Genomic DNA, 27,693 nt, shown 5'->3' on the forward strand with positions numbered 1-27,693 from the left:
ACTCACACGCAATTGCCTCTCTCGACTCAGGAGTATATATGAGTACAGTACCTGGTCATTGACTGGGGGGGGGACAAGACCGATGACTTGGCAGAACACTATTGCGCAGTCAAGGTCAACAAGCATGCTGCGCCAAAAAGTCAGTGCCCCTGGGATGCTCTGGTCAAGCATCAAGGGGTACATCAGTGCGGCCTGAAAACACTAAGTACGTAGGGGTGCTTCAGTACTGAAAGGCATATCCATTTGTCCAATAGTTGTGTGTGTGTTGTGTGTGTGTGTGTGTGTGTGTGTGCGCGCGCGCGTGTGAGTGAGAAAGGTGATGAGAAAGGGTGTTCAGTAGGTGAGCCTAATTTCTAAAGATAACAACAGTCGACTGGTTCTAGGAACCCATCACGTGATTTCAAGGCCATCATGATCATCTTCGGCTCCGTGGACGTTAGAACCATCACCTTACTTGCCATATTAATATCATGGGCGTCCATCATCACCTGCTACGTGCTGGCCGTCAGCCTTGGCCATGTACCGGCGTGGTTGCCAACAATCAGCGATTGCGCTGTTGGAGCACCAGAGAAGTATCTGTTTCGAATAGGACTCATCACAGGAGCAACAGCTCTGTTTGCCAATGTTGTTATGGTCTATTATGCTTTCCCTAAATTTGTCCTACGCAAGCTAGAATTAGTGGCTGGTGTAGCGGCCGCTGCTGGTCTCACTGTTGTTGGAGCAGTAAACGAGAAAGAAAACAACACAGTTCACATAGGTAACGATATCCTTAGACAATGGTAATTTCTGTGGGCAGCCCTGAGGCACGCTCTCTCGCTCTCTTTTTCCCTCCTCCATCCCTCCTCCCTCCTCCATCCCTCCTCCCTCCTCCATCCCTCCTCCCTCCCCTCCTCCATCCCTCCTCCATCCCTCCTCCCTCCCCTCCTCCATCCCTCCCCTCCTCCATCCTCCCCTTCTCCATCCCTCCCCTCCTCCATTCCTCCCCTCCTCCATCCTCCCTCCTCCATCCTCCCTCCTCCATCCTCCCTCCTCCATCTCTCCCCTCCTCCATCCTCCCCTCCTCCATCCCTCCCCTCCTCCATCCCTCCCCTCCTCCATCCCTCCCCTCCTCCATCTCTCCCCTCCTCCATCCTCCCCTCCTCCATCCCTCCCCTCCTCCATCCCTCCCCTCCTCCATCCCTCCCCTCCCCTCCTCCATCCCTCCATCCCTCCCTCCTCCATCCCTCCCTCCTCCATCCCTCCCCTCCTCCATCCCTCCCCTCCTCCATCCCTCCCTTCCTCCATCCCTCCCCTCCTCCATCTCTCTCCTCCTCCATCTCTCCCCTCCTCCATTCCTCCCCTCCCCTCCCCTCCTACCTCTGTGCCCGGTGTGTGTGTGTGTGTGTGTGTGTGTGTGAGTGTGTGTGTGTGTGTGTGTGTGTGTGTGTGTGTGTGTGTGTGGTGTGCGTGCGTGTGGTGTGTGTGTGTGTATGTGTGTGTATGTGGTGGTGGTGGTGGTGGTGGTGGTGTGTGTGTGTGTGTGTGTGTGTGTGTGTGTGTGTGTGTGTGTGTGTGTGTGTGTGTATTGTGTGAGCGTTGTGTGTGTGTGTGTGTGTTGTGTGTGTGTGTGTGTGTGTGTGTGTGTGTGTGTGTGTGTGTGTGTGTGTGTGTGTGTGTGTGTGTGTGTGTGTGTGTGTGTGTGTGTGTGTGTGTGTGTGTGTGGTGCTATAGCTCAGTTGGTTAGAGGGTCATCCAGGGTGCAAGTTCAAGTCACAGTGATGGCGAGCTAGGGCATAATTTCCTTGGGCAAGAAACTCACACACAATAATTATTGCCTCTCTCGACTCAAAAGAATAAATGAGCACTGTACCTGGTCTTTGACTGGGGGACTAAGCAAGCGGCCATCGGCTGTGACATGACATCAGCCACTGGGGTTCAGGTGAGACTCCGGGTGTTCACACAACTGTTGGTTTTACAAGCTGGTGCTTCTGTGAGTACCTGGCCCGGCTTCAGGAAATTGCTAGTGCAGGCCTGGAGTTCTCCTGAGTAGCGCACAGAAGCCCAGCTGTTAGTTGGGGGCATGAGTGGCAGCTCTTATCGTTTAGTTTAGTTTCTTAGCGTGTGTGTGTGTGTGCGTGTGTGTGCATGCGAGCGTGCGTGTGTGTGTGTGTATGCGTGTGTGTACGACTCTGCCTTGTCAATCGATCGCTTGTCTTACAGTATGCTTATCATTTGTTATGCTGCAGGTGGTACTATTGCGTTGTTCTTGGGATATGAAACTTATATGGTGGCTCTTGCACAGGATGCTTCCAAAGATTCCAAGATATCATCTACTTCTGTTATCAGCAAACACATTTTTGCTATTGTGGGAATCGTCCTATTGCTTGCTGCTGGAATCTTCTGTAATACATCACTGAAACCACCCACCAAAATTGACGTCATAATTGTTGATATAATTACTAGGCACTGATTGGAAGAAATATCGTGTTTATGTGGCTCTCTGTGAATGGTGATAGTTAATAAATTTTAATTAATCAATATAACTTTCCTTTTGTCTATACTGTGCAGGCTCTACGTATTTAATATTGAAATATTCAACCTGACACTTTTTGAAGACTTGCAAGGTCTCCTGCTTCTGGAAGTACAGCAAGGTAAACAAACAATTTTACTCCAAAGTCTGTAGTAACAAACCTCCTGTCTTCTGCTATTCCAAGATGAACTCATCTCTGATTCAGTTCACCCTGATGACAAAACACCCGTGGTTTGTGACAAAACTCTGTTTGAGACGTGAAAGCGTAAGTGTAACATTTTAGGACAAGATCTATGTTGTGTACGAAGGAGTTAGTAGCACTATAAATTTTATTAATATGTGCTTCCAGTTGCAAGGGATATATAAAATTTACACCAAGGAGGATTTACTTCCGTCGCATACAAATGCTATATCCGTTTGTATTCACCAATTTTAGGTCATCTACTGTGATAGTAGTGTATCAGTCTACGTCACAACTCTGTCTTGGTACTGAAAATTAGCTACAACTAGACAAATCCAATCTTTAATTAGTCTCGTGCACCACTGTATCTTTATATTATCTGCCTGCTACAACATCTACTACTCTAATACAGTGTCTACTTCATCTAATCAGACGGTTCCCGCTTGGTGTAGATAGATTCTAGGTCCCGGACGTTCACTTGACTGGGGTTAACATCCGGAAATTGCTAACATATTTGAAATCTGAAAAGAATATGCAATGCAACATTAATTCCATTTTCAGTATGTTACATATACGGGTATGCATACAACACGTGTACTCCAGCACATCCTCAGTGCTAGCAAGCAACCAGATTCGAGCGCTCTCCCTGCGAATCTGGCTGGAAGTCGAGGCTAGATTTCTGGCATGGTTATCTACGGTAGTGCTAAGGTCGAATGGATCACCTACTCCACCGTTTTCCTAATGGTGAACACCTGCATCGTTTGCTACATCGTTGCTGTTGGTCTCGGTCACGTGCCAGCTTGGCTGCCAATGATCAGTGACTGCGCTGTCCAGTCGCCAGAGAAGTACATGTTCCGGGTTGGTGTCATCTCAGGCGCTACATGTTTGTTAGCGAACATGGTCATGGTCTACAATGCCTTCCCCGACTTCTACTTCAGAAAGTGTACTCTCGCGCTGGCCGTGTTAGCTGCTGTCGGAATGAGCATCTGTGGAGCTGTGGACGAGAAAGAAAACCCCGCCGTGCATGATGGTAAGCGTAACTGAATCGATAAAGGTCTAAATTTTAGTTTCAGGCATGTGTACATGTTGAAATTTGTGACGGAAGAGTGGAAGTAGACAGTAACAAAATTGTGGCCCAGCATACAGTACCCAGATTAACAATTTAGTGGATGTGGCCTTTGAAACAATTGACAATTTTGTACAAGTCATATCTAACCCTCTGGCCAGAGGCCCATATGATGGAACTAGTGAAATTTTAGTTTTTCACTAAGTGATGTCAAACAGAAATTCATGCCAATTGAAAAGTTTTTATCTGCCAAAAACAGGAGAACTACTATAATATATGTAGTTATTTGCATGATACAGTGAGCCAGACCTCGTTATTCTAACACCCGATAATCCAACACGCTCACTTTGAGTTTCTGACGAAGGTACATGTGAAACCAATCTACACAGGTCACTGTGTATTTGTTACCGATAATCGACAGTCGCATTAGTCAGACAGAAACCAGTGGGATAAATGTGGTCAAAATAACAAAGTCTGACTGTATTGAAAATATGGACTTTAATTGCCTTATTTTATCTCTTACTGAACTGTTTTGTCTGATTCTTTTCTGTAATTCATTGTGAGGCAAAGTAGTTGTTAGTATTTTATTGTTACCTGCTGTGTGGTCGGTTCTGCTGCATTACAACCGAAAGCACTATTCCATAGTTCTACTCTGCTGCTAATTCTATCCAAATACGTACACAGAAAGGAGCAGCAGCCCTCTCGGTTCAGTTTTTGTTCCATTAGCCATCGCCAAGTAAAACAAAAAATCTACTTGCCAGCAAAGTTTATCAGCTAGCCCTGTCCCATCTCTAGCTGTGAGACACGATTCTAGTAATCAATGAAAAACACGACATACCGGCTCTCAGTTCCTGGAATACATTAGCAACAAGAAATACGAAATCGATGCATTAACCTTTAGGTATTTGTTGTCCGTTGTTTTAATTGTTTGCTGTGTGCCTGCCGGTTTATCTGCATACCCGAGACTGTGTCTCTGTGCCTATCAAAATACCTACTTTCGTACACGTACATGCTCCTCAATAGTCTGTCCACGTGTCTACCCTATCATGCAACCTGTACATCGATAATTATCACTCTTTCAGTACTAATGCGGTTGTGTTGTATCTGTTCCAGTTGGTGCATTGTTATTTTTCGCTTGTTACGATCTCGTGGTGATCATTCTGTCACTTGATGCTTCATGGAGCGAAAAGATCTCACCGTCATCCATTAGGGTCAAACTCGCTTTCGCCATTTTGGCAATCGTCGTCCCAGTTATTGCTATAATCTTGAGTAAAACCAAGCAGTGCCACACAAATTTGTATTATACCTAATTAATTCCTATCTTTTTTCAATCCAGGTTATTACCCCAAACATCGTAGCTACCTGGCACTATGTGAATGGTCAGTCTTCATCAGTCAAACCTCTAGAATTTTTTACCATAAACTTTTCTCTGACAGGTTTGGTGCTTTCGGTTTCGCCTTTTTTACTCTGACGTTTGCGCAGGATTTCGACACGGTAGACCTGGTGGAAGAAAAATGTCCAGGTATGTCGAATTCAAATACACAGGTCGTGTACATCACACAATCAAGCGATTAAATTTGTTTGCCCCATAAATCTAGATTTTGAACGAGTCCTCTCTAAGCCAAACTCGTCTCAATGTGTGTATACACAGTCAACAAGTCAACAACATAGCACTTCAGACAGTACTTTTTAATTAATCTAGTGGTTGGTATAACCGTACATGTTTTCCACTATCTCGTATTTATTAAATGCAGCATTTCTTTGAAAGATGCAATCGAATGTACATACTATTGTCAGATGGTAGGTATCAATACAACGCAAGTGGTATTGATGCATTTGAAAATTAATTAATAATTTAAAGAATAAATAAAAACTGAAATTGATAATTTAAAAATAAATTAAAAATTAAAATTAATTTTAAAACTAAATGAAAACTAAGTTTAAATTAATAATTTAAAAAAATTAATGGTAAATGAAAAATTAAAACTAATAACTTAAAAATAGTTGACAATTAAAATCAAAATCAATAATTTAAATAAATTAAAAATTATAATTAGTAATTAAAAATAAATGGTAAATGAAAAACTAAAATTAATAATTTTAAAAAATAGTTAAAAAATTTAAAATAAATAATTTAAATTTAAAAATAAATTAAAATTAATAATTTAAAAAATAGCTAAAAATTGAATCAAAATCAATAATTTAAAGAATAAAAAATAAATTAAACATGAAAATTAATATTTAAAATTTAAATGGTAAATAAATTAAGATTAATAATTTAAAAAATAAATAAAAACTAAAACTAAAGTTAATAATTTAAAAAAGTAAACATTTAATTAAAATTAAATTAATAATTTAAAATAAATTAAAAGTTAAAATTTAGAAGAAAAAAACAAAAAAGTAGCAATTGTTTGTATATGGTTAACCACAAAGCTCCATCACTTCTAATCTATGTTGCTTCCAGTGACCTGTCAACTAAAATTTTAGCTGTACTGACTAAATGGGTTTATCAAAACAATCTGAAGCAACCAATTGACTTTTGACCTCTAATATGTGTAGATATTATTATTGACAATAATATACATTACACGATTACATGTCTATACTAAATATGTGGTTTACGTGTACAAGTCCATATACGAGAGACTCCTACTCTGTGCCGAGTTGACTTCATAATTCTAAATTTAATTGATTTCAATACCTTGGATGGAATTAACATCATACCATGTTCCATACCAATTGGCCACTCTGCTGGAGATCGAATTCAATTCGAGTCAGTGATGTGATTGCTTGCTGCATTGCATCAATAATCTAATAAATTTATCAATAATTAATACATTTTAGTTTTAATAATTCGTGACCCAAGTTGAACACCCACATGCAATTTGTTGCCATCGGCATTGCTATCTGTTGTGTCAGTGATATGAAAACTCGGCGCTACTAAGAATGTTGTCTTCAGTCGCTCCACCTGAATACACACAAATGCTATATAAGTAGCATCAGAGATGGGGCATCATTCAGTGGAGATCACACCTGTAACAACTGGATTAGTTTACTGAGAAACTCGTCGTGGAGAGGCTCGTCTGTGGGAAGGTCGGGATAGTCTGTCACTACATGAACTCGTATTACCTTTGGCCATGGAAACATGAGAGTATAAATGTGCAAAACCTTTATCTGAGAACAACGCGACCTCGTAAATCCGTTCCCTTCCTTGAAATCCATTTAGTGCCACTGGAACGATAAGCCACTGGACACAACTGCAACACACAAAATGAAGCATGTCAGCTCGGTTGCAGGCGCGTACCTATGAGAGTTCGGGGAGGGGGGGGGGGAGTATGAACGAACCGACCCACTTCAGTCAAAGGTCGGCTCACACCATGCAATATTTGCACCAGATGTAGAAGCTGTAACTGCTGAAGTGCTGGCCTGGGTCCCACGTTCTGGATGTAGCTAGATCGATATAGACAGATTTAGACTCCAAGACTCCTTGGTGTGTACTGTGCAGTGGATATCACTATTACATACTATGCATATTTACCAATGTCTTCCAAAAGACCTGAATAGGGCACGTTGAACTGACTAGGAGGTCTGATCCTACTAGAATGCTGAAAGATCCAACCCATGAAATGCACCAGGTATGGCCCCGGGGTTGGTATGCCACTTGTCAATCGCTCTTGGCAAGGCATGTGAGGTCTCTACCCCTACCTGGGTAACTGAGAGCCTAGAAGGTAAATTCACCAAACAGCACCTGTGGACTATACCGAGTAGGTATGGAACGTTTCTTGACAATTGCATTCATGTTGTACCACAAAGCAACCCATAAAGTAAGTCTGAGTTCCTACACATACTTGTACATGTATAACACACATGACACACACACACACACACACACACACACACACACACAGTGACACACACACACACACACACACACACACACACACACACACACACACACACACACACACACACACACACACAAAACACCAGTGATAACAACACTTAATTCAGTGCTCACTTTAGCCGAAGAAAAGTGACCAAGTCATTTGCCATTCTAGCACTCATTTCCAGTGGAATATCAGAATTGATGATAAAAGCTGACATCTACGTACAAAAGTACTACAGCTTAGCTAACTACAGAAAACATTAACTATCATAGTACTAACCACTAAATTTACATAAATTTAGTGTTAGAATCATACCTACCTTTTTGTCTTGAAAGTCAACGAGTTGTAAAGGCAAGTCATTCCGTGGGAAGACGCCTCTCCGTTCATTGCCACGAGATGGACTGCTCGTGCAAGCGACCGAAAGACCACCAGCAGTAGAATCGACCGTCCTTATGACTGAATTGTCCGATTTCATGCCCAACATGCAGCGACTAGACAACATTCAAGCAAAACGCGTCCGTAGACATTCTAACGAAATTAGAGCTAGACTACGAACGTCGCACCCACCAAGATAAAGCCGCGGCATCAACAAAGCCTAGAAGAAGTGTATTTTGACGTGACAATACCGGCTCGGTCGCTACAAGATTCATCCTTCTGTACTGAGTCAGTAGGCGTGTACATGTACTACATACACGGTACCCGTATGTAAACGGTACCGTGAACCTGATGCCAAGATTGCTGGTACACGCGTGCTGCCTAAAATTCGTCGGATTAGTCAAATGACCGCACGGAATCATGGAAACAAGATTTTCTGTTTACACCAAATGTGCACAGGCCTCCATCTAGATCTGCATGAGGTGTGATTGTTGAAGAAGTAAGATACACACAAGTGGATGTAAATAATGCATTTAGTTACATGACAATTAATTAATCATTTATAAGTTTGTGTTGGCTAGTTCTCGTTTCTCGTCAAGCGGACTGTCCATCAATCTGTCTACCATACAGTACCAGTAGTCTAATTCTCTGTCTCTAGATGGCTGCATGGGTGCACCTGGGCACTATACACTACAGAGACACTATATACTACAGAGACACACAGATGAGCGAACTAGGCGATGAGGATTCCAACAGTGCCTACAGTTTTTTTAGCACGGCAACATTACAATGAACGTGTTTGAAAAAGAGCAAGAATGCTCAGGCGAACAAACAAACAAACAAACAAACGTGCATGACAGATATATCCATCTGTGCATGTCGACTTGGGTCTCTCTGTGTCCAACAGACAAGACCAATGCAATGGTACCTGCCATGCAGTCAAGGCTGGAGTATCAATATTGTCAAGACCAATGAAATGGTACACCTGCCGTGCATAAAGTTGACAAGTCAAGGTTGGAGCATCAACATCATCAGTTGCTACTCACAGCGTTCAATTGATCAAGAGACAAAGAATGACCCCGATTACCAACCGAGTGGATGTCTAGTATCACTTCTAATTTCTATTGTTCAGTGCATGCTAATTAGTGAGTTGATTCAAAAAAATCGACGCCACTAACTTAATTATGAGCATGCAATTGCGATGAGATATGACTAGCACTACCACATCAGAGTTGCAATCGATTGCTCACTTACTACGTGTGTAGACTAGAATTGAAGCAGCTAGACATGCATGCAGCATTCTGAACTCGACCGTACCCAGTAGCAAAGACTGAGTCCCATGCAGTTAACTGTTCCCTATCAACTGCGTGTCCCACTGCATGCTCCAAAAATGTCATTACGACTAAGGCACTCACATTCCAACTCAGCCGAAACTGACACTAGAGCTACCAGCTACCTCATTAATCAATATCAAGCAACGCAATCACTACCAGTTTAGATATCTTCAGTCTCCATACCAATATAAACTAGATAACGACGGCAAGCAGTCTCCACACTAATATCAATAAATACCTAAAAGTTCACTCTACAAACTCAAATCTATTGAGAAAAACACGTTATTGCAGTTTCTTGAGCGTAAAAGGCGTTATTCCTAGGCCCTTTTTCGAAAAGAACAAACAGACAGCAAGACAAGATCAACAGCTACAGTACACAACTACATCGTTGGACTACAGTGTCTGCAAGATGTTGGACGGCATGAACACCACACTGGCTCTCGCGCGCGTAATACGGCAGTGAAGACAAAACGTCCGGAACACAGAATCCCTGTCCCCTTTTCTCCTCTCGTATTACCGCACGAGTACGAAATAAGTTGTTATACGGCGGCAGCTGTCGATCTTTCCCGATCACTTCCGGTCTGCATTCTCCAACGCAAACTCCGATGTCGACCAGACCCGGCGGAGAAATCACCTCCACGCCAAGCAGATCGGTCAGATTAACGTAGAATGCCTCCCTCTTGCAAATACGCGCGATGGACACCCTCGGCAGGCAACCGCTCTCGTCCATAGTTGCGGAACCCTCCGCATCCAAATCGACCGCCTCTTGTGCATTACTCGCCCGTTTGCCGTCGAGTTTCTTACGACGGTGATGAGACTTACTCTCACAAAGAGAATAGAGGAGAATCCCGAGTAGAACGGTCAGGAGCAGGGCCTTCAAGTACATGCTGATTTCACGTGCTGAGTTGCTGATGCCTGCACCATGTGAAAGTGCACCGGTGGTGCTATTGCCGTCTGTCTTATGCTTTCGTAGCCAGCCTTTCCTGCGTTTGACGCAAGGTGTGGTCGGAACCATAACCATGCACAATACCAACAGCCGTCTGGTTGAGACTACAAGACCGTCGTTTTGTTGTTTCTTGAAAGAGTCTTCCTGAAGGGATATCGATTTGTTAGTCTGGTGAGCATAAACTAAATCTCAGAATCTCAAACGGATGTTTCACTTCCAGACTCTTAGTTGCAGCTCAAGGCCTGCAGACGGCAGTTACTCTGGGTCAATAGTGGAGGTGGAGACCTAATGGCAGGAGCAAGAGCTTGACTCTAATGATGTCCACTAATGTGGGCAGTCAATTCATTAGTATCCATGTCACACGTGCTGTTTACTTACTTACGCCTGTTCTTAAACATCTAATGGCTCTTTAATAGACATAGTAAGTCAAGATAAATGCAAATAGGAAAAGGTTAGTGTCTATACAAATCTGTTTGCAAATGTTGATGTTTGATAGGAGCCTAACAGACATTGACCCAAAGTGTATCATATTGTGGCAGTATTGTAAAGCATAGCTCATCTTACAGTATATCCCCATCTGATCCACCTCTTGGGGAAACATGCACACTCGCGTGTACAATATTTGACTAAGCCCAACGAGAATGACAACCTCGATGGCAATGGATACTGAAATGTTGCATTTATACGTCTGTATTAAAACATAACATGATCAGAGGCGGTGTTAGTAACAGCAAATATAAACATAATCTGTAACAGATCTTCATTGGTGAATGTTTGTACTATTGCTGGGAAAGTATGGCATACCTACGTTTTCACTGGGATCTACAAGTACTATACTTACAACAAATATCTAAAAGTATTGTCAGTCTAGTTACAATAAATAAATAGAAATAATTCAGTCAATTAGAATTGACGTGAATCTTGAATACCGTACTCACACTAGATCAATTGTTGGGCTTTTCAGTCCTTTTAGATTTCCGAGGAGGCTACACACAATGCAGGTACTAAGCAGGGCAAATCGTTTTACAGTTTTGGAGACACACCTTATGAGTTGGATGGTTAGGAGTCCAAGGGCCAAGACTTGAACTGGAATAGAAATCCATAGGATAGATATCTTGCCATTGCACATGCCCAATTGCAACCATAGCCTAATGATAAAGTACACACTATTGGCACACACAAGTCTAATACAAATAATCAGTCAATCAACACAAATTACATAATATATTTCACATAATCGTTACACATTGTATACCATACCACTACACACTGTTTACGACCTAATACAAAAATTATCAAAATGGCTCAATCACAAACATGTCAGGAGTTTGTGCTGTTATCTGGTTCATTATTAACGAATACAACACCTGCATGCACCATATCAATTGAAACAAGGAGTGTAAAAATGGAGATCAAATAGTTGACACAATTGGTCACTTGTAGTTGTCCTATGCCTCTTTTTGCAAAGGCCACTTGTTCTGCTACTTCCAACAGAGTATACAGCAGCATCGTTCTGCTTCTCAATAAACATACTACATACACTTACTGTACACGCAAACCTACTAAACATTTCAATATCTTCACATGCTGTTTAGTGTCAATCTGTTTGATGATGTTTCTTTGTCAATTATGTGGCACATGGTCACATTAGAACACATTCACAAGCACAAAGCGTTTCACTAACGACAAAACGGCAAGAATGGGAATGTACAGCAAAAAAAGTTTGCTGTACAACTATAATCCATTAAGATATTTAATGTTTTTGGGTGTGTGGCATTATACCCCTGTTGAAACAAATACACTTTATGATATTAACGCTGCGTTTACACGTTAAATTGCATCTATCTATGTCTTGAAGCAAAGGTTTATATAATACTGCAACATTAGGTGTAATTGACTTATAAACAAACCTTTCTTTAATAAAGATTGCAACAAATGTTCATTATAGAAAGTAATGGTCAATAAAAATCCAACAGCAAGTTGTGCCAAAACTGTGTTAATAATAAGTACTGACTACAGCCTGTCATGCATAGCACAGCCAACCTACCTCGTATGGTGTCAAAAGTGGTTTATCAAATTCTTGGCCCCAGTCAATTGAGAGCCTAGGACACGCAATCTGGACCCACCTATAATATAAGACATATAATTAATTAAACAGATAGACTTGCCTACATAACAAGTTCCATTCAAATATTCTCGTTTTAAAACAATGAAAAATGATAGAAATGTGTAAATTATTGAAAATAATTTTCACAAACATGAAATAAGATCTTAGTGCAAGTATGCGTAGTTACTATTACTGCTAATGTAGTATTGAACTAATTTATTCTCGTGAGAGTCTTTCTATTAATGATCTCCAGTGACTTCCGTATCTAAATATTGAAAGATCACCATTGCATCTCAGGCAATTTAGACTACAAAAAGACTTCGTTTACGTTAGCATTGGCCACTGCACTCTAGAAATACATACATACATATGTATTGCACACACATTTGGAGACATCATTGGTGAGAAGGAACTTGGTTCAAAGATGGATATATTGATTACGACCGAATACGATCAATCGAGGAACATGCATCAAGTAAGACTTCTGTTCGTATAGGATCGATGGTTCTGTCAACTCTAGTTCATTGCTACAAGATACACTATTCATAATGCTTGTAATGAGCCATGTGAGTCGCACTGTAGTAGATTGTGAAACAAAGAATCAACAAGAAGATAAAAAAACAGCTTTCGACTCAAACAAGAAAAGATGAGAAATGAAGGAACAGTTCATTCTAGCCATGAAACATCAGTTTAGGCAAGCATTAGTGTGCATCATTTTCCAACTCCTGCAGCTTAGATAATGAAAGAGTCTTCCAAATAAAGTGCAGTCTAACTGAACATCTATTCTACACATTTTTCTTTCCCACAATTTCAACAAAGTACTGAAGATATATTTGGCAAATACGAGAATGCTTACGCATCAATATCCGGAAAAAGCTTCAGCTTTTCAGGAAATATTTCTGACATCAAGACAGTGATGCACTCTAATCCAGCAAGCTTTATCTTTTCCTCCAAATCCTACATACACAAAACAAGATTACCTGCAATGTTGTTTACAGTAAAACACTTGTCTGTACAGATGTATTTGGCATGCACAAGCCTATAGTCCTCTCTGTATTCAAGTCTAGCTACAGCTGCTAGTCAACATAACTGGCTGTTCAGACATGTATGTCTGCCTGTATGTCAAATCATCGTTGTGGCAACACAAGAAGAAGCAGTACAATTGAAAAAGCATTCAAAATTGGAGAACAAAAACCAAGAAAATTCTGGATGTACACAAAGGAAGACACATTGCACCGAAGTTCAAAAGTAGAATTCACAAGTAGAATTCATAACTGACTGGCTCAAAATACTTTCTGTAATCCTTCAAACATTAAAAAAGTTCCTCTAAAATTGTTTTAAAAAGTTAACACATTGTCTGTCTCTCAGTGTCTGTCTGTCTGTCTGTCTGTCATTTGTTTGTCTGCTTCAATAGATGTCATTCAACTACTCACCTGCAATACTTTGGGATTACCCTGTCGACCTAAAGTCCCTAAAATCAAGCCAAATCTCTTGGCTTTAGATGCTCTTTCAATCATTGCTTGTCTCACTCCAATCATTGTTTCATGATCGTAATACTCCCGGCTAAATATTTTGCTGTATGGGTCGTACTTAAAAGCAGGAACTGATGGGTTAGAGATCATGATAGATTCCAAGTGAAAGCGCCCATCAGCTAGATAACTGTACACCCAATAACATTAAATAATAAAAAATAGCATGGACTAGTCATAAACATTGCTGTTGCTCTTACACCAAAGCATCTATATCTTTAGGAAGTCTGGGTGAAGTGCAGCCAAGCAGTTCTCCTGGCGAGAGAGGTTTCACTTGTGGCAAAACCAAGTCATATTCTTTGGAAAGCATTTCGTAGACTGCCTGCAATAATTAAGAACTCATCACACACAGATTACTACTGATAACAGGCTGACCAATATACAGACAAACAAACAAACAAACAAACATACATACATACATACATGCACAGAGGTATGCCAACAGACAGACAAACAGACAGACGGACACACAGACATACAACAAACAAATAGACAAACCGACAGACAGACAGACATACAACAAACAAATAGACAAACCCACAGACAGACAGACAAACAAACAGACAAACACATATACAGACAACAAATAAACAAACAGACAGACAGATGGCACAAGAGGATCTGGTACAAGGCTAGACCTAATCAGTCAATGTTGCCATCAAAATTTATACAACAATAACAATATCTCTATCCTTCACATGAGGTACACTCTGCATATTAACACTTACTGAATAAAAAACAATGTGTACTTTGAAAAGATAGCAACATGACCATAAACCACCTATAACTAGAAAAAACTATAAGTGCGTGATCACATTTATCAAGCAGCCTTGACTCAAGGACACTTGAAGCTAGGGACAAAATAAGGCACATGGCAAAGTCACTTGTTCTAAGAATGAAATGTAGGTGTGAATGCAACTGAGTCTAAAGAAGACTTCTCTAAGTAAGAAATACGACGACATGACGGTCAGTGTGAACGCATCAAATGACAAATGCTAGTGCTCTAACCTAAATGTTATTGCTACTACTAGCAAATCATTAGGTAGTCTAGAAATCACAAAAGCAATTACAGCTACATGATAACCAAACAAATACATGACTGAAATCCATTAGACATGATTATCTTGCAAAGATAATATTTCCACATTAAAAGAAACAGCAGAGCTTTCAATGCTAGACAAACTGCATAAAAAGACCCAACAGAAATGTATGCAGCAGACCAGACAGCAAAATATTGTCTCTTACAGCAGAACATCTGTAGGTTCTAGATATTTCCCAGATTCTGTTACCATTTAAACATGCGGTCACGCCATCACTTTTATTGTCAATCACACTAACTACGTCACAATGGCTACTGCCTACACGCAGTAATAAAGCAATGACATCTGCTTGCCTGCAAAGTTGATACGAACTGAATAGTGCCAACTAGAGCCAACCTCTCTTCACGCCGAAAGTTATGTCTGATCGTGTCGACAAAATGCTGGGCATCCAATTTGATATCAACAAATACATAGAGTGTAGTAATCTCGGTTGTATCAATGGGAACTGCAGATACAGGAAATTGAGTCACTGTGAGTGATAATCCTATTCAACTGTGGCATCATTGTATTGCAGTTACCAAGACAACTGTGACCATAGTGAACAAGGAAGTCTGCGCCTAGAGCCTTAGCCGTAAAATCGTCAATGCAACATGCACCATATGTTACATCTCCCATTATCAGGGTGTCAGCAGAGGTAAACCTAAACAAAATACAACACTTACCCATTGCAATTAATGTATTGCCTTCGTTTTTAGAATAATTAACACAAACTGCTAGAGCAAAGCACTGTGCTTACAAATCCATGAACAACGAACTTTTATTGCTACCTCCAACACAATATAATGACACAAAACTTCTTGTCTAGACAAGCTTTCATTGTTTATATTATTAGACTGTCTTGTTTCTCAGCCCATTGCATGTACAAGGTCAAATTTGAGATCCAAGAAACTCCTGTCTGCAAGAGCAATATCTCTATATATTAAAACAGTTGCAAAAGTCATACATGTGTTATTTGTGTTAGAAAGCATGCCACTCTTGGCAAGGTAAATCCTAATAATTTTACATGCTATCTGACTATATTGTCAATTAAAGTGAGTTATCGCCTGTGGCTAGATACTGTTAGAATGTCACATACCTTTCTATTATGTCAGCTATTGTTGTGGCAAACATTAGCAAACCTTCTGGAAACTGCAATGCAACTAGAACAGAACCAAAGCAAACCATCACAAACCTGAGGTTCAAGGTGTATTGTTGTGCACAATAAAAATTCCTTCTTATTTCTAAATTCCTAATTCACACACACACACACACACACACACACACACACACACACACACACACACACACACACACACACACATACACACACACACACACACACAAATCAGATAATGTTCCATGTGGTGCAACAATCAAAAGGATACATTTCATGCAGTCATGACCATAAACTTCAGGAACACAAGCTAACATGCCGTGAGGTGTGCAGATAGCAAATGGCAATGTATCAATCATGCTATCTAAGAACACTAAGTAAATATTTAAGTATCAATCAATCACAAGTGTCACTTTAGATTTGCATTTCCATGTGGTTCATCAGTACACCAGCAATAGCATACGTAGCTAGAGAGAGGCATGAAGTTTGGCCGTAGCCTTGGAGTGGTTGTTTATATGTAAATGTTGAACCAGGCTTGCAATGCACGAAACAAGTTTAAGCTACAGTTTGCCTTTCTCCCTTAGACCTCACATCTAGATCGACCATAACACTGTACACCAGACTCCTTCCTACAGCCACAAGTTATCAAAAAGATATGGACAACAACTAGGATTGTTTTATCCCAAAAAGTTCAATCAAATAACAAACACACATGGCATCTAGATGTCAAACACGATTACTTATTAACAGTTGCAGATCCAAGGGTGTTTTTACCATTTCCATGGAAACACCCTTTGGACTCGAAGTAGTGATCATCTGCTTGGTAACCTTATTACACACACTTGGCAACAAAATTGCAGCACAAGACAGTGAAAACCACACACAACGAATCCACAACTTCTCTAGTAGATAGTAGGACATTGCCTGGGCATCCAAATTTAATGTTCCTCACATTTTCAGTTGACTCTGCTGTATGTTTACTGTAACTTGCTGCAGTGACATTAATTAAAATTCCTGTCAACTAGTTACTATCAATAAGTTCCAAATTCACAGAATCGGCTACCAAAAAACAAGCACTACAAGAAATTCAAACCTCGTGTTGCTGTGGCCTGTCGCACTTTCCACACAGTCTTGTAAATCTCGAAATTGTAGTTGCTAGGCAACTGTCACCAATAGCGAAAGAATGACCAACCGAATCAATGAAGTACACATGCGCGCACACACACAGTGCGCGCGCACACACACACACACACACACGCAAACACACAGTGCACACACACACACACACACACACACACAATGCACACACACAGTGCGCGCACGCACACACACACACACACACACACACACACACACACACACACATTCTCCATCAGTTCATTACCGCTTTTATGGCAGTTTGTAGCTCTACGTTATTGACAATATCAGACGGCACTTGACCGGCAGCTTTTCTGACTACACGCTTACGCTGTTTCGTATTCGCTAATTTCAAACGCAACGATCAGCGTCTCAAGTGTTGAATAGAAAACTGCTGCTCACGTACCTGCTACTAATGAGCCGGAAGTTACAGAGCATTGCTCATCGGCTGGTATTGTGGCTCCTGAGCTGCAGGGACATTCAGTGTTTTCAGCGGCCATGCTGCAAACCACGTGACATACGGGTAATATAGTAACTATAGGTAAGAAAATGTAGTGTGATGTGTTGTTTGCGCGCAATTGTGTGTATATATAAATAAACAAACAAACAGAGTAGATGAAGATAAATAAAGAACAAACTTCTGAACCAAATGCATGAATTCACGACAACAAAATTTGGCTTGGTACGTTGATTTTAACTAAAATCTTACATTCAATATAGCAACACCCACATTTTTATGAGACATAGTGCCAATGACAATAATATTATATTAATGTGCATGTGGAAAAACATACTGCCTCGGTCTTGGAAACGTCAAAAGCGGTGTGTGTGTGTGTGTGTGTGTGTGTGTGTGTGTGTGTGTGTGTGTGTGTGTGTGTGTGTGTGTGTGTGTGTGTGTGTGTGTGTGTGTGTGTGTGTGTGTGTGTTTTGCTACACAATAGTACTCATACATTTCTGTAGTACAGTACTTTCATACATTTTTTCTGAGAAACAAACTACAACACCAAGACCATTTTAGTTTCACACTCGGCTATCTATGAGAACCCTGATCGTTCACTTTCGTCGTTTGTTGCTCCTCTCGCTCGACCTTCCACTCATTCCAGTCTGATTCTTCTTCAACAGCTGCACTGCAGATGACACATTACCTAAAGCATCACGTGACACCCAAAATGAGCAATTAGTACACCAATTAGCAAGTCCACAATCCTGTTTTACCAGTCTGTAGTTCAATGTAAACAGCCAGTAGAACAGCCTGAGGAGGAGTGTCACTACTCTTCACCAACGAGGTTGCCTACCAACAGCCCAAATCAACAATTTATTCAGTATCCATGCAAAATAACATAACAACCTGCTGTAAAGATCTTCTGGCTTTGTCAAACTCTTTACGTAGACAAAATGCTGTTGCCAAATTGAGAAACATCATCATTTTTGCACAAGGCACAGTCCAATTAAATGAGTAGCCGGGAACAAGACCTACAAAGTAAAGAATACACACACACACACAGTAAACACATTGGTCAATGTCACACATTTCTACAAGTTGAGAGCTCTACATTGCTCCCTCTACTGACAAGAAAACTTGCTCTAAGTGACTTGTTCCAGATATTACACCCATTACTTGCAAGTAATTTACTCGCACAAAATAGCAACAACTAAACAAATCGGGACAACAAATAAGTTAACAATAGACACTAGTACACACACACACACACACACACACACACACACACACACACACACACACGCACACACACACACACACACACACACACACACACACACACACACACACACACAATGTAGAAGCCTTAGCCCAAGTAATATCTAGCATTTTCTCAGCTATCTGGTACATAGGCAAGGTGACTCACTACAGTCAAACCTCGTTATTCCGACCATGTTTGTCACGCTGGTTCTGTCGGACTAGTATAACGTGAGTGTCGGATTATTGGTAACAAACACACACACAGTAACCCATGTAAATTGGTTTGACGTGTACCTTCGTCAGAAATTGACGATCTTGGATTATCGGGTGTGGAAATAATGAAGTTTGAATGTACACCTAAACCTCATACATCTATTGACGCTGCAGAAACAAACTTTAAAACTACCCGTACTGAGCAAACGTTTGCGGACAATTCAAGGGCGTAGCGTGTCCTCTAGAAATGGGGGTTAGATTTCAGAATGCTACAGGACACGTCCACTTTTTATTACCAAGACTGTGGTCCCATGCACATTGTACATATACTCGTATAAACGCATGGTTATAGCTATACATCTATAGACACGTGTGCAAATGCCTGGTTGAAACATGTCTACTTCAGAGACCTACTACAAGACTGACTGGTGTATGCATGTCTGCTAAAAGAATAATTGACAAGGACACGCCAAGGCAAACAGGCAAATGGAAACCTTGCTATCGGGAGCTAGGTATAGACTGTACGCTTGTGTTTAGCACTCCCTTGTTACTGTATATTTACATGCAGTCTATCTAAACGTCTCTTATAAGTTTGATCAATAAATTTATTAATAAACGCCTTTGTCCACTATAGATACAAATGGACATGTAACTCATACGTGAAGCCTTGGTATCCCATATTTAATTAAAGTGCATTTCCAAGCATTAACTATTTAAAAGACCAAGCCTACAAATGCTGGAGGCTATAGCCTGGTCAAGCCCATGCCCACGCTACACCTCTGGACAATTAGAATTAATAGTTATTGCAACAATATTGCATCAAACCTCAATATAAACAGATTCCTAAAACTATCAAAGCAGTTGTCTTACTAGCACAAAACGTTCAAAAATAAATTGTCACTTAATTATCTATTGCTACATTTAACATCTATCTCAAATAATCAGCCATCTTACCGTCGATTGACTCTTCACTTTGCCCTGCATTTGACTTTTCTGCAAGTAAACAAATGTAACATACAAAGTATGTACCTACTACCTAAAGTCACACTTTCGCTAACCTCCTTCATTGGCAGAAGTAGTGAGACCAACATCAACAATGGTCTCGGGCGAGAGATGCTGCACGGCTTCAGTGATTCTGCCCTGACTAACAAGAGCCTCGGCAACATATATATGGCCCAAGTACCTATAACACAACACAATAAATGAAACGTCACACACGCGTCACACGACAAACATAACTACCAGATATAGTGACTACCATTAAGGCCATACAAACTACATACATAGTTTCCCGTCAGCCTCTTCCTAAATTTAGGTGCGAGCGGTACAAGTTTATGCGGTATCTGTTTAATATTAACACATTATGTTACTCATAATTTATAGTACCACGTTATTGTAGTCAGTAGGTTTCACAGGCTCATGTTTAAAAATGACTACACACTATAACACACATCAGAATCATAGTACGTATACTTGTTGGCAGTTGCCACATGGATGCACGAGATGAACACGTGACAATATGGCGGCTAACGCATGCACAGGCGTCTAGGGAAGGGGCATGCGGGAGGTTAGCGAGTAATGTAGGCACTGACGTAAAACTATATATTTAGTCTGTATGACCTACCTACAAAGTTCAAAAGATAATGTACAGTATGTCACATATACATACATCACATGTACATGATCAAGTAGACTAAAAGTTTCAGCAAATGTTACGTTGCAAGGAAGTGAGAGAGAGGGCCCACCGCCTTTGATTTTAGAAAAATGAGTTTTGCCAGCAGGCGACTGCTGCAACTTCTGGTTTAGGTATAGATGATTAAATATATTATCTAGTTAGAGTAAATAGCAAAGATGAAGTAGATAGTATGGATCTTCAAGTTGTCCATGACCAGTTTGTGGCACAGCCAGAACATAGACTAAGAACTATTGGTACGTACAAATAGATTAATTAATTGGTGTGGACTAGTTTAAAAATAGCGCACGCTAATTATGCTTTGTCACGTGACATAACCACGCCTTCTCACGCGCGTTAGACCCAACCACTTCAAATATGCTTGCTATGCCCCTGGGTTGTCAGCCAACTTGCACAAACTTTTTGTATCTTCCAAACTTTTACTATGTTTCTTATGAACTTAGGTCACAACGATATCATTATGTAGTACAGTACCTTAGTAGTCCTGGCAGTTTAGGCTGTGAAAACAGCTGCTGGCCATACTCCAGAGTGCTGACGTAGTCACCCAAGCCTAATGCAACGTAACTGCTGCATGCCAAGATGGCAGACCTAATGAGCAATGTTGACTGTTAAGCATCACAAACACAAAGCTAAACCTGCAAACAACGAAGATAGACCGACTATAAAGGAAAATGACAGGCAAACAACCAGTCATTGAACTTATGCAAATACATGAGTAGACAACCATACATACACACGAATATACATACACACAAACATACGTACATACATAAATACATAGACAAAAAGCCAAGCCAACAGACAGACAAACAGACAGACAGACAGACAGACAGACAGACAGACAGAGACAGACAAATAGACAAACAGGCAGGCAGGCAAGCAAGCACACAATGTCACCTTAAACCGTTGATTTCTTGAGCCCTCATGGGCAGCATTGATGTTGCTGACACAACTGTGTGTTGTCCACTGTCTTTTCCTCGCCTAGCATCTCCAGTCACCAGTTCGCCAGGATCACCTGATACACCAGACTGTTCAACATGGATGGGAGGCGGTGAACTCTCTGTTGCCGAGTTCAATTGAGGCAACAGTTGCCAAGCATTTCGAAGACAAATGTTAGCAAATTCCAGAGAAGGTGTGGGCATGGCTGCTGACTGGCCATGAGTGCTACACAAGAAGCAAAACATAAGAACATGGCAAACTAAGAAGACAAAACACAACAATTGAGTAGCACTACAGAAACAAGTACAAATAGTGATTGACAGGCAAACACTAGACAGACAAACAGAGAGACAGACAAACTGAGATACAGACAAACAGAGAGACAAACAGACAACCAGAGAGACAGAGAGAGACAGACAAACAGAGAGACAGAGAGACAGACAAACAGACAAACTGACAGATAGACAGACCGACTGACTGACAGACCAACAGCAAACATTGGATGAACGTGAAATACAAACATGAAACACAACCACCTTTGCCTTGCAGTGTGACTCGGTGATGCTACAACGATTTTGCGATGTGGACCGGTGCCAACGACTCCTTGTACTACCACACTCTTACGACCAGACTGCTGAGAGCTAAACAACATGTGCTCCTCCTAACACAACAAAACACTTCAAAATTTGATGTACATGTACTACAATTTTAGTTGGTAACAAGTGAAATATAGATCAAAATAGTAATACACTTGCCTAAGTTTTCTGACATAAAAATTTGATGTTTCAGCTTACATGTACCACTACTACATCTCTGATGTGTGAGAGACGTGATGTGTATCACTCAGCAAGGCTAAGGGTAGGCTCACAAGCACACAAAATGGTTTGTTATGCAAGTAATCTGTTCACTGTATTTTCCAGCAGATCAGCCACATCACTAAATAGCCAACATATTGATTGCTCCAATAGAAGTCAAATGCATCTGCATAAGTTGCCGCTTAGCTCACACCTCATTGATTTCAATCTTCTGTACTACAACTTTGTTGAAAATTTCTACTATGAGCACATGCTGTGTAATACATTTCATTCCATTTCATTGTTCATGTGCAAGTGAGCAAGTGAGTGCTCTTGATAAGTACTTAAACGTGTCTGTCACAAGCATCACCATCAATAGATGACAAACCTGGTACTAATCTAACCTAGTGAAGAAAATTAAGTCAACTAAACCATAGTATTTAGCACAAACATTATAAATATGGCAAAAACAAAATGCATTAGACAAATTAATATAAACCCAAAAATTGCATTTCCACAACAACCATTGTGCATTACGCCAACATGTCGTTAACATTTCCCATTCACTTCACTCCTTACCATTTCCCTTGCCTTCACACAACACTCAGCCAACTTGAGCCACAGTCTAGGATTCGTGTGGAAAACTTGTACAGCCTCCAAAATGCAGTCGAAAGCTTCTAATGGTATCCCAGCACACAGCAACTGAGTCCCTAGATTATGAAGCAGCTCATAACGTTTGTTCAATGAGAGACACCGCAACGGTCTTCCTGTCAGTGGAGCTGCTTTATCAACAGTTCCCATCATTGCCACTGCACGACTGTTCTCTTCAAGAGCTTGTTTAAAGTAGTATGCAGCAAGATTGTGCTTTTTCATGCCAGCATGAATGCAGCCCAAATTATTGAAGTAAAGAGATGGAAGGCATTCACCAGTTTCTAGAACGACTGGCAAACGAGGAGATGAGTTGAGAACACGAATGCTCTTGCGGTAGTTCTGGCGGACATACTCCAATTCAGCTTTTAGATAAAGTATTGACGGGGATTGCTAACAGACAGAAAAGGCAAAACTCCATGTACCTGTACAGTAACTGTCAAGTACTTGAGACAGACAAGCAGACAGACAGACAGACAGCCAACAGACAGACAAACAACAGACAGACAGACAGACAGACAGACAAACAACAGACAGACAGACAGACAGACAAACAAACAACAGACAGACAAACAAACAACAGACAGACAAACAAACAACAAACAGACAGTCATATCTTCCATGGAGAAGTAGATGAGAACATATAAAATAGAGACCATCAAAGTAGCTTGCATTAAACTAAAGCTGAACTCAGTAGCTTGTTTGCATTTAGTGTTAGAAATGTAACATAGAGTTTGTGTTTCAATAAATGAAATTGACAGACAGACAAACAACAAACAACAGATGCACAAATAAATTGACAACCGCAGCCAAACAAACACAATCATTTACACAAAGAGAAATCAGCAGATTGCTCATTAGTTAATGTACACAACGTCAGACTCAATACGCATACAACTAGATTTCAAACTCACAGCATCACCACTGTCCATTAGAACCTTGATTTCCCGTTTGCATGCCTTCATGCTTCGTTGAATGACATACAATCTGGCTTTATACTGGAACACAAACATAGCCAGTTGAGGTTATCATACATAAACAGATAGTTATTACAGTGGCAAACTGACATGACATCCAATTCTATATGAAACTTGTGTTACGTATTCATGCAAAAATGATTTCAGATTCCACTGCAGAACAAGCATGTCAATAATAATACTCAGTTGATTGGTCAAACTCTAAACATCTGTCTGTCTGCCTGCCTGTCTGTCTGTCTATGTTTTCTACCTGTCTACAGTAATAGCGATAAGACAACACAGACACAGACACACACAGACACAGACACACACAGACACAGACACACACAGACACACACACACACACACACACACACACACACACACACTGACACACACACACACACACTGACACACACACACACACACACACACACACACACACACTGACACACACACACACACACACACACACACACACACACACACACACACACACACACACACACAGGGAAAAATTCTATACTCACGTGATGAAGAAGCAATAAATTAGGATCAATACGATGACTGGACGCCCCAGGCGATGACTCCCTCATCTCCATACTCTAAACAAAAACTCCTGTTTACCACTTCAACCATATCGTAGTATCACCACTGTCACTAAATTTACAACTAACCTCAAACTTTTCCATCATTCTGCTCTCAACCAGCAGCTTGTCCAAGTAAGCAACAACCTGAGTTGCCTTGTCAACCTATACAACCAACCATGCACGACAATGTTACAAAGTAGTCAAACCCTTTCAACAGTTTGAGATACCTACAAACATATAACTCACATGAAGTATACAGTCTGTGTGTGTGTGTGTGTGTGTGTGTGTGTGTGTGTGTGTGTGTGTGTGCATGCATGAATGAATTATATTCCTCATTTGTGAATATTTCAATGCAACACATTCATACATTACAAACCTGACTCAGCACAAGGTACGTTTCCAAAAGAAGAAAACAGATGTTGAGTGAAACCTGCTCTTCTGTTGAGAAAATAGCAACAAATCAAAAAAATCAGAATTCATGTCAAAAACGTCATTCCAGCCTCACCTAGGGGCTCGATTACTCTAAAGAGTTTCTCTAACTTCTGCAATGATTGATGATACCGACGAAGCTACACAAAAATTTAAATTATCAATGAATCGTATCATTTTAAAGAGTACATCACAGACAGCAGCTTTCCTAACGTCAACCTCATTCTATACTGTAAATCAAGAAATTTTAGTACTCATAAAATTTAGTACTTCTGCCCATGAGGTAGTTCGTACACATGTTTTAGTACCGGACATCGGTACTGTACTGTAGCCAAATTCAAGTGCATCTATCTACCTATAAAGTTTAGTATTCGTGTTATTTTAGTACAACCAGGTATCTGTACAAAAATAACTAAAATTTCATGAGTACAAAATTTCTAGATTTACAGCATGATCTCTACATTACCTAATTAATTAATTAAAATTAATTGGCTTAGTGATTAGCAACAATGGCTACCACCCATGGTTTGGGGTTCAAACCCCAGTGACATTACTAAATTATGAAACTTGTTTGTCTTTCTTTCTCATGTTTCTCTAGCTTTATCCATGAGACTATGACTCGTTTCAGTCGTTGGGGAGTTTCTGTGGTCTGGCGAACAGTCCGCTGACGATGACATTCAGCGCTTTCCTGGTGGTCATTGATATCCACTAGGTGTGCTGTTCACGAGTTCATGGTCACCGTAATGCCTGCAATCTATATTGAATTGGCTAGTCATTGATCGCCAAGTGGACTACACAGAAACATGTACCCTGCAGGGATCACCTGCCGGGTTGGTGGGCGCCCAGATGGGGTAAAGACCCCACTTGTCCATCATGGAGGGGCATAACGACACATTGGCACAATCGATGGGCAGCTGTAGATCATTAATATCTATTTTAATGTTTTAGTTTGTTTGCAAACTATAAAATTAATTAGTTAATTAACTATACTGATAAACATGCAACTTACATAGAACAGCATAAGAGCCTGATTGAACGACACAAGAGCTTTCTCCACTTCGTCCACCTCGTCATCCAGCTCTGTCGCATCCTTTTCTAGCTACACACATCAACAGACGCACAAGTCATAACAAAACATAATCACAATTCTGACGTCATCAACAATTTGACGTCATCAAAATGGACGTCATCGCAGCAGTTGGACAGACCTGAAAGCTAGCTTCATTCAAATCCATTCGAAAGCGATCAGTTTGTGTTAATCCCGAGGCGTGGTATGCAGCAACGGCTTTGTTATGCATCAAGCGCGGGTCATGAGTTCTCGACATGCTTAGCTTGCTCAAGACAGACACTGCAGCGTCGTACTGACCAGACTCAAATTGAGACAAGGCTCGGTCTGCCAGAGCACGTTCATCGTCTGTAAAGTCGCAACACAAAGCTGCTTCTGTCTCCATCGTGAACGTGCAGATAATTGATATTAATTAACGTAATCTCCCGGATAAAAATGTATTTACTACAATTTACTAAAAATCACTTTTAGTTTACATTTGATAACGCTTTTGTGCATCAAATTGAAAAGCATCAAATTTTTAGGGATCACGTGACTAACGTTAAAGACCCGGATAAAACTGTCATGGCGTCCGTTGCTCATCGTCTTCCTTTGAAACCGGTCTTATCTACGTCGTTTGCTGAAGCTCGATTGCGTGCGTTAAATCTATACAGAGCATGGTATAGAGAAGTAAGACTATTAATGAGGCCCCAATAGGTCCGGCTGCTGATTTCTGTTTTCTGCGAAGATTCCGCGCACGGTTTCAGTATTTGCGCTTGATATCTCAGTTAAGAAAGCAAATCAAAAGCTAAGAGAAGAGTTTCTGCGACACAAGGACGTGAAAGATCCGCGTGTGATCGACATGTTGGTCGTCAAGGTTAATTAATTAATATTATTATTATTATTATTATTATTATTATTGAAACTGAGACGTCGGTACTCTTAGGGAAGAATGGAATTAGAGGAGACGCACAATATTTGGAAGCAGAGGACGCACATAATGAGATATTTTCGTGAGTCGGAGCCATCCAGACCGTCAGACTTCTTATCAAAGTTCTATGAAGGATACGAACAATAACATGTGATTGCGGAATGAGTCGAACCTGTAGGATAATCTACACAGTAGCAGTCGAAATCATGATACATCACCTTAACAATTTTAATGTCTCGTTATTTTGCAATTAGAATTCTAAACTTGTTGTTCACATCTTTGACGGGGCTGTCCAACTAAATTTTGTTACCAAATAATCAGGGCTGGTGGAGCAGGGTGGGCCGGGTGGGCAATGTTCTAACCAACTTTTGAAAATGGGACTTGCACCAACGGGTTTTTCATGAGAACTTCGGAAAATTGGTTCAAGTGATTAAATATATTAGTTATTTTTATGTTTACTTGGGCGGGGCTTGGCCATGCAAGACCAGG

General features: G+C 40.7%; 7 protein-coding genes across 7 annotated transcripts; 3 read left to right on the forward strand and 4 right to left on the reverse strand.

Moving 5' to 3' along the window:
• Positions 1–346: 346 nt before the first annotated feature.
• Positions 347–2,883, forward strand: LOC134192445 (DNA damage-regulated autophagy modulator protein 2-like). The gene is made up of 5 exons (XM_062661183.1): positions 347–757; positions 2,226–2,381; positions 2,443–2,488; positions 2,548–2,630; positions 2,694–2,883. The coding sequence occupies exons 1-5, from the start codon at positions 412–414 to the stop codon at positions 2,768–2,770; spliced, it is 708 nt and encodes a 235-aa protein (XP_062517167.1). The 5' UTR covers positions 347–411; the 3' UTR covers positions 2,771–2,883.
• Positions 2,884–3,363: 480 nt separating this feature from the next.
• LOC134192587 (DNA damage-regulated autophagy modulator protein 1-like) lies at positions 3,364–5,504 on the forward strand. The gene is made up of 5 exons (XM_062661333.1): positions 3,364–3,720; positions 4,870–5,025; positions 5,093–5,135; positions 5,193–5,278; positions 5,355–5,504. Exons 1-5 carry the CDS (start codon positions 3,375–3,377, stop codon positions 5,447–5,449), a joined length of 726 nt encoding a protein of 241 aa, XP_062517317.1. The 5' UTR covers positions 3,364–3,374; the 3' UTR covers positions 5,450–5,504.
• Positions 5,505–6,302: 798 nt separating this feature from the next.
• Positions 6,303–8,301, reverse strand: LOC134192182 (uncharacterized). The gene is made up of 8 exons (XM_062660884.1): positions 8,211–8,301; positions 7,963–8,134; positions 7,775–7,860; positions 6,925–7,013; positions 6,790–6,866; positions 6,635–6,724; positions 6,493–6,567; positions 6,303–6,434 (listed from the first exon to the last, which is right to left on the reverse strand). Exons 1-8 carry the CDS (start codon positions 8,291–8,293, stop codon positions 6,375–6,377), a joined length of 732 nt encoding a protein of 243 aa, XP_062516868.1. The 5' UTR covers positions 8,294–8,301; the 3' UTR covers positions 6,303–6,374.
• A 1,171-nt stretch (positions 8,302–9,472) lies between these two features.
• LOC134192183 (uncharacterized) lies at positions 9,473–10,603 on the reverse strand. Its single transcript, XM_062660885.1, has one exon. It carries the CDS (start codon positions 10,371–10,373, stop codon positions 9,720–9,722), a length of 654 nt encoding a protein of 217 aa, XP_062516869.1. The 5' UTR covers positions 10,374–10,603; the 3' UTR covers positions 9,473–9,719.
• Positions 10,604–10,979: 376 nt separating this feature from the next.
• Positions 10,980–17,764, reverse strand: LOC134192181 (2-(3-amino-3-carboxypropyl)histidine synthase subunit 1-like). The gene is made up of 12 exons (XM_062660883.1): positions 17,671–17,764; positions 17,512–17,609; positions 17,221–17,290; positions 16,110–16,173; positions 15,553–15,674; positions 15,328–15,479; positions 14,135–14,256; positions 13,839–14,064; positions 13,262–13,362; positions 12,346–12,424; positions 11,342–11,446; positions 10,980–11,284 (listed from the first exon to the last, which is right to left on the reverse strand). Exons 1-12 carry the CDS (start codon positions 17,762–17,764, stop codon positions 11,243–11,245), a joined length of 1,275 nt encoding a protein of 424 aa, XP_062516867.1. The 3' UTR covers positions 10,980–11,242.
• Positions 17,765–18,133: 369 nt separating this feature from the next.
• On the reverse strand, positions 18,134–26,683 carry LOC134191906 (CCR4-NOT transcription complex subunit 10-like). Its single transcript, XM_062660543.1, has 17 exons — positions 26,437–26,683; positions 26,238–26,327; positions 25,305–25,368; positions 25,176–25,237; positions 24,887–24,961; positions 24,740–24,814; positions 24,168–24,251; positions 23,185–23,646; positions 22,348–22,472; positions 21,770–22,036; positions 21,347–21,460; positions 20,238–20,362; positions 20,134–20,172; positions 18,613–18,737; positions 18,480–18,555; positions 18,322–18,409; positions 18,134–18,259 (listed from the first exon to the last, which is right to left on the reverse strand). The coding sequence occupies exons 1-17, from the start codon at positions 26,677–26,679 to the stop codon at positions 18,235–18,237; spliced, it is 2,139 nt and encodes a 712-aa protein (XP_062516527.1). The 5' UTR covers positions 26,680–26,683; the 3' UTR covers positions 18,134–18,234.
• Positions 26,684–26,833: 150 nt separating this feature from the next.
• LOC134192329 (NADH dehydrogenase [ubiquinone] 1 alpha subcomplex subunit 6-like) lies at positions 26,834–27,473 on the forward strand. Its single transcript, XM_062661053.1, has 3 exons — positions 26,834–26,963; positions 27,022–27,150; positions 27,220–27,473. Exons 1-3 carry the CDS (start codon positions 26,859–26,861, stop codon positions 27,349–27,351), a joined length of 366 nt encoding a protein of 121 aa, XP_062517037.1. The 5' UTR covers positions 26,834–26,858; the 3' UTR covers positions 27,352–27,473.
• Positions 27,474–27,693: the final 220 nt, after the last annotated feature.

The sequence above is a fragment of the Corticium candelabrum genome, chromosome 16 (assembly GCF_963422355.1).
Source record: "Corticium candelabrum chromosome 16, ooCorCand1.1, whole genome shotgun sequence".
NCBI classification, from domain to species: Eukaryota; Metazoa; Porifera; class Homoscleromorpha; order Homosclerophorida; family Plakinidae; genus Corticium; species Corticium candelabrum.

Coding starts and splice junctions, on each gene's coding strand:
- LOC134192182 (XM_062660884.1), bottom strand. CDS start 8,293: ATGAATCTTGTAGCGACCGAGCCGGTATTGTCACGTCAAAATACACTT. Junction 8,135..8,210: donor GATGCCGCGGCTTTATCTTG/GTGGGTGCGACG, acceptor AATGTTGTCTAG/TCGCTGCATGTTGGGCATGA. Junction 7,014..7,774: donor GTCACTTTTCTTCGGCTAAA/GTGAGCACTGAA, acceptor TGTGTGTTGCAG/TTGTGTCCAGTGGCTTATCG.
- LOC134192183 (XM_062660885.1), bottom strand. CDS start 10,373: ATGGTTATGGTTCCGACCACACCTTGCGTCAAACGCAGGAAAGGCTGG.
- LOC134192181 (XM_062660883.1), bottom strand. CDS start 17,764: ATGGCCGCTGAAAACACTGAATGTCCCTGCAGCTCAGGAGCCACAATA. Junction 16,174..17,220: donor ACAGGCCACAGCAACACGAG/GTTTGAATTTCT, acceptor GTTCTGTTCTAG/TTGCATTGCAGTTTCCAGAA. Junction 11,447..12,345: donor CACTTTTGACACCATACGAG/GTAGGTTGGCTG, acceptor CTTTATCATTAG/GCTATGGTTGCAATTGGGCA.
- LOC134192587 (XM_062661333.1), top strand. CDS start 3,375: ATGGTTATCTACGGTAGTGCTAAGGTCGAATGGATCACCTACTCCACC. Junction 5,136..5,192: donor TACCTGGCACTATGTGAATG/GTCAGTCTTCAT, acceptor TTTCTCTGACAG/GTTTGGTGCTTTCGGTTTCG. Junction 5,279..5,354: donor GGTGGAAGAAAAATGTCCAG/GTATGTCGAATT, acceptor CCATAAATCTAG/ATTTTGAACGAGTCCTCTCT.
- LOC134192329 (XM_062661053.1), top strand. CDS start 26,859: ATGGCGTCCGTTGCTCATCGTCTTCCTTTGAAACCGGTCTTATCTACG. Junction 26,964..27,021: donor ACAGAGCATGGTATAGAGAA/GTAAGACTATTA, acceptor TTTTCTGCGAAG/ATTCCGCGCACGGTTTCAGT. Junction 27,151..27,219: donor TCGACATGTTGGTCGTCAAG/GTTAATTAATTA, acceptor CGGTACTCTTAG/GGAAGAATGGAATTAGAGGA.
- LOC134192445 (XM_062661183.1), top strand. CDS start 412: ATGATCATCTTCGGCTCCGTGGACGTTAGAACCATCACCTTACTTGCC. Junction 758..2,225: donor AAACAACACAGTTCACATAG/GTAACGATATCC, acceptor GTTATGCTGCAG/GTGGTACTATTGCGTTGTTC. Junction 2,489..2,547: donor TATGTGGCTCTCTGTGAATG/GTGATAGTTAAT, acceptor TATACTGTGCAG/GCTCTACGTATTTAATATTG.
- LOC134191906 (XM_062660543.1), bottom strand. CDS start 26,679: ATGGAGACAGAAGCAGCTTTGTGTTGCGACTTTACAGACGATGAACGT. Junction 26,328..26,436: donor TGAATGAAGCTAGCTTTCAG/GTCTGTCCAACT, acceptor TGATGTGTGTAG/CTAGAAAAGGATGCGACAGA. Junction 24,962..25,175: donor CGTACCTTGTGCTGAGTCAG/GTTTGTAATGTA, acceptor TTGGTTGTATAG/GTTGACAAGGCAACTCAGGT.